At 69.3% G+C, this 3,426-nt stretch overlaps 2 protein-coding genes across 2 annotated transcripts in view; both read right to left on the bottom strand.

Annotated features, from left to right (window-relative positions):
- H696_05926 (hypothetical protein) overlaps positions 1 to 1,167 on the bottom strand; it is a gene marked incomplete at its 5' end in the record, with an annotated part of 2,925 nt that extends 1,758 nt beyond the window's left edge. The window contains one exon of the mRNA XM_009499702.1: positions 282 to 1,167. Coding sequence (XP_009497977.1) covers positions 282 to 1,167 — 886 coding nt within the window. The remainder of the gene's footprint in view (positions 1 to 281) is intronic.
- A 1,293-nt stretch (positions 1,168 to 2,460) lies between these two features.
- H696_05927 (hypothetical protein) overlaps positions 2,461 to 3,426 on the bottom strand; it is a gene marked incomplete at both ends in the record, with an annotated part of 3,664 nt that continues 2,698 nt past the window's right edge. The window contains 2 exons of the mRNA XM_009499703.1: positions 2,461 to 2,638; positions 2,840 to 3,384. Of these exons, the coding sequence (XP_009497978.1) occupies positions 2,461 to 2,638; positions 2,840 to 3,384 (723 nt within the window). The remainder of the gene's footprint in view (positions 2,639 to 2,839; positions 3,385 to 3,426) is intronic.

The raw sequence follows: 3,426 nt of genomic DNA on the forward strand, positions 1-3,426 counted from the left end.
CCGGCCCGCACGGCCCGCGGCGCCGATCGCGGGCAGGCACCGCCCCCCCCCCCCCCCCCCCCCCCCCCCCCCCCCCCCCCCCCCCCCCCCCACAGGCCCCCCCCCCCCCCCCTCTCTGGCGCTTCCTCGGTGTCCCCCTTCGTCCGCTGCTACCACGGCCGACCCGGGCCCCCGGCTGTGGGGGTGGCTCTCCGCCTGCTGCGCGCCCCAAGACCGAAGTCCCCTCCCGCCGGACACATGTACAACACCATGCAAGCCCATGCACAAGGGGGCACACGCACGCGTTTTGCCAGCGGAGGAAGGCAGGTACCCAAGTTCGAGGTCCTCCTTGGGCGGCCGCCCGTAGGCCGGGCGGTCGCTGACACGGCGCGTGCGGCCGGCCAGCAGAATGCCGAAGGACCATTTGATGATCTGCGTGGCGGCCATGAAGAGCATGGTGTAGGCGGCCGCCCGGGCGGTGGCCTTGAGCCGCGTGTCCATGCCGCCGGGGCCCGGCGGCACCAGGCACAGGTCGGTCTGCATGCAGAGGGCCGAGGCCAGGGGCAGAATCAGCGAGGTGTTGTTCTTGAATGTGCAGGCCAGGATGAGCAGACCCTCGGCCGGGGACAGGAGGAACTTGCCGGTCGGGGTGAAGATCCCCTGCACGGCCCGGCGGAAGGCACTGCCGGCGGAGGGGTCCCCGGGGCTGGGGCCCTCCTCCGGGCCGGCGCCCCGAGCCCCGAGCCTCGGCCCGAGGACCGGCGTGGCCTCTTCCGACTGGTCGGCCCCGGCCGAGGCCCGACCATGCCAGCCGGTGAAGTAGGCCCACGCGCGCGACAGCAGCACCACCCAAAACCCGAGGTACACCCCGAACAGGGCGTACGCCACCGAGGTCAGCAGCACCGGCCACAGCTTGACGGCCTGCCGGGCCCCGGTGATGGCCACCGTGACTCGGGTCAAAATCAGCGCCGGCGTCAGGACCTTGAAGGCCAGGCTGTTGAGCACGGTGTAGACATTCTTCCGGGCCAGGTGCCCGCGCAGGGTGGACCCCGATCCGTAGGTGGCGATGAACAGGGCCCCGAGCCCCACCACCGACAGGGTGAGGACCACCGTTTGCAGCGAGGCGATGACGATCTCATCGATCGAGCCGACGAGGTCGACGGGCGACGTCGTCTGGACGTTTATCATAGGTGTAGTATGTTGTGTGCGTGTGCGTGTGCGTGTGCGTGTGCGTCTGTAGTAGGCCAAAAGGAGCGAGGGGAGTGGGCGACGAGGAGACAGCAAAGCTTGGAGGCGGGCTTCTGTGGCGGGGCGGCGGAGTGGTCAGCACCGGCGCATGAGCACTTGGTGGGCGAGAGAGAGAGAGAGAGAGAAGGGGCGGCCGGGCGGCGGCGGATCGAGCGCGGTGCAAGTACTTCGTTGAGGACAGGGGAAAGGATGATGCTCTGGCGCTGGTTGTGGCCGCGATGGAGCGGCCCTCTTTTAGCCTGGCCCGGGACACCGAGCATCGGGGGCAGCGTCGTCCAGGGTCGGCCCTCGCCACCTACCCTCTGCCAATGGGGATGTCGGGCCTTGCCGCGGCTGGGGGCGTGCGAGCGCCGGCGCCGGGGCACCCGTCCACCGTGGCCGAAGCCGGGGAGAAAGAGAAGAGGGAGCGCACACACACACACATATGCGCGCGCGCGCGCGGCACGCACGCGAGACCCCGCGCTCGAAGATCATCCCATGCGAGCCGCCATGGCAGGGACACTGCCGGTGTTCGCCGTGAGTCCCCCTGCCCGGGGAGGGCGCATAAGGCGGGCGAGTGGATGGGAGGAGATCGATCCACGCCCCGCCACGGGTGATGTGCGGCCGGACTCGCCAGAGAGTCTCTCTGCCAGATTTGTTCTCCATCGGCCGGGGCTGCGAGCGCACGGCCGAGCCCTCCACCGTCCCCAGCGCCCCGTGCCTCGGGCCCCCCCCCCCCCAGGACATCGAGGGGTCAGATTCCAGGGCCGGGACAGCGGACTCCGGGGCCCACAATCGACCGGGCTAAATTCACCTCGGCCCGCGCCCGGCGGGATGGCTCCCCGGTCCCGAAGAGGGCGCGGGGACGCAAGGGGGCCAGGAGACTGGCGCGCCGGGACACGCGAGACCCCGGCCAGCGGGGTCGGCCGGGATCCGCGTTCAGACGGGGTCAGTTAAGAATCGCGTCGAACGGGCCGGATGCTGAAAAGAAGGGAAAATGGGCACGTGATCCATGTCGAGTTTAAAGTCACATGTTATCTATTGGTCCGGCCCCGGGCCGATCGAGTTAAGGCCCGGCTTGTGCCCGGGGCAGCCCCGCCGGTTCCCCGGCGGGGCGGAGCGGCTCTTCCTCATCGGGGGATGCGTGTGTGTGTGTGTGCGCGCGCGAATCGAGGTTAGCACGCAGCCGGCCTATTCCCTCGCGGCCACGCGGCCCTTTGCGCGACCTGCACCGGCCGCGAGAGCATCGCCCTCCTAGTAGAAGATATTCCGGATGAAGCACCGGACGCTGGGGATGTCAGACTGGTAGTTGGAGCCGAGGAACTCCGAAAGCATGTCGCTGGCGTCGGTGGTGGCACCAGGCTCGAGGAGCATGCGGCGCACGCGCTGGCCCTGCTTGCGGTCATTCAACTGATCGGGCGACTGCTTGAACCTGCGGTGTGGCGGCCGTGGTGGTGGGAGTGGCAGCAGCAGCAGCAGCAGTGGATGCGGTGGCGGCGGGGCCACGTGTCAGTAGCGGGCTGTGTGTGTGTGTGTGTGTGGAAGGAAGGAAGAGACGACGGAGGGAACGGCAAAAGACGGGTGAAAGGGAAAGCGGGAAAGATGTCCCTCCCCGTGAATGGGGAGCACGCACAGCGAGTAGCACACCTGGGCCAGAACGTCGGCCCACAGGTAGCCGTAGTAGCCGGCGTCATAGCCCTGGACCATGTGGAACCAGGAGCCCAGCATGCAGGGCCGAATGTCGGCATCCGGGTCGCGAACATGGCCGATGGCCTGGCCCTCGGCCTCGGCCTGCACGTAGGCCGAGGCCATGCCGGTGGCGTCGAGGACTGCCTGGTCGTAGAGGGCGCGCAGGCGGTCGGCGGTCCAACCGCCGGCCGGCGGCTCGCCATGCATGTCCATGTCCACACGGGACAGGGCGATCTGCCGGGCGTAGCGGACCCCGAGCCCGGCGGTCCGAGTACGGACCAAGGCTTCCAGGGTCTCGCGCGAGGGGGCCTCCCCGGTGCGGTAGTGCCGGGCCGCCCGGAGGAGGACGTCCACCGACCAGGCCCAGTTCTCGAAGAGCTGGGACGGCACCTCGAGGAACTCATGCTCCACGCCGGCCGGGTAGGCGGCCGCCGACCATGCCCACGAGAAGAGCGAGTGCTCGGATTCGGAGAAGACGGCATGAAGGACCTGGTTCACGTGGCGCCATGTGTGTGTGTGTGTGTGTGTGTG

The sequence above is a fragment of the Fonticula alba genome (genome assembly GCF_000388065.1).
Source record: "Fonticula alba strain ATCC 38817 unplaced genomic scaffold supercont2.15, whole genome shotgun sequence".
Classification (NCBI taxonomy): Eukaryota; order Rotosphaerida; family Fonticulaceae; genus Fonticula; species Fonticula alba.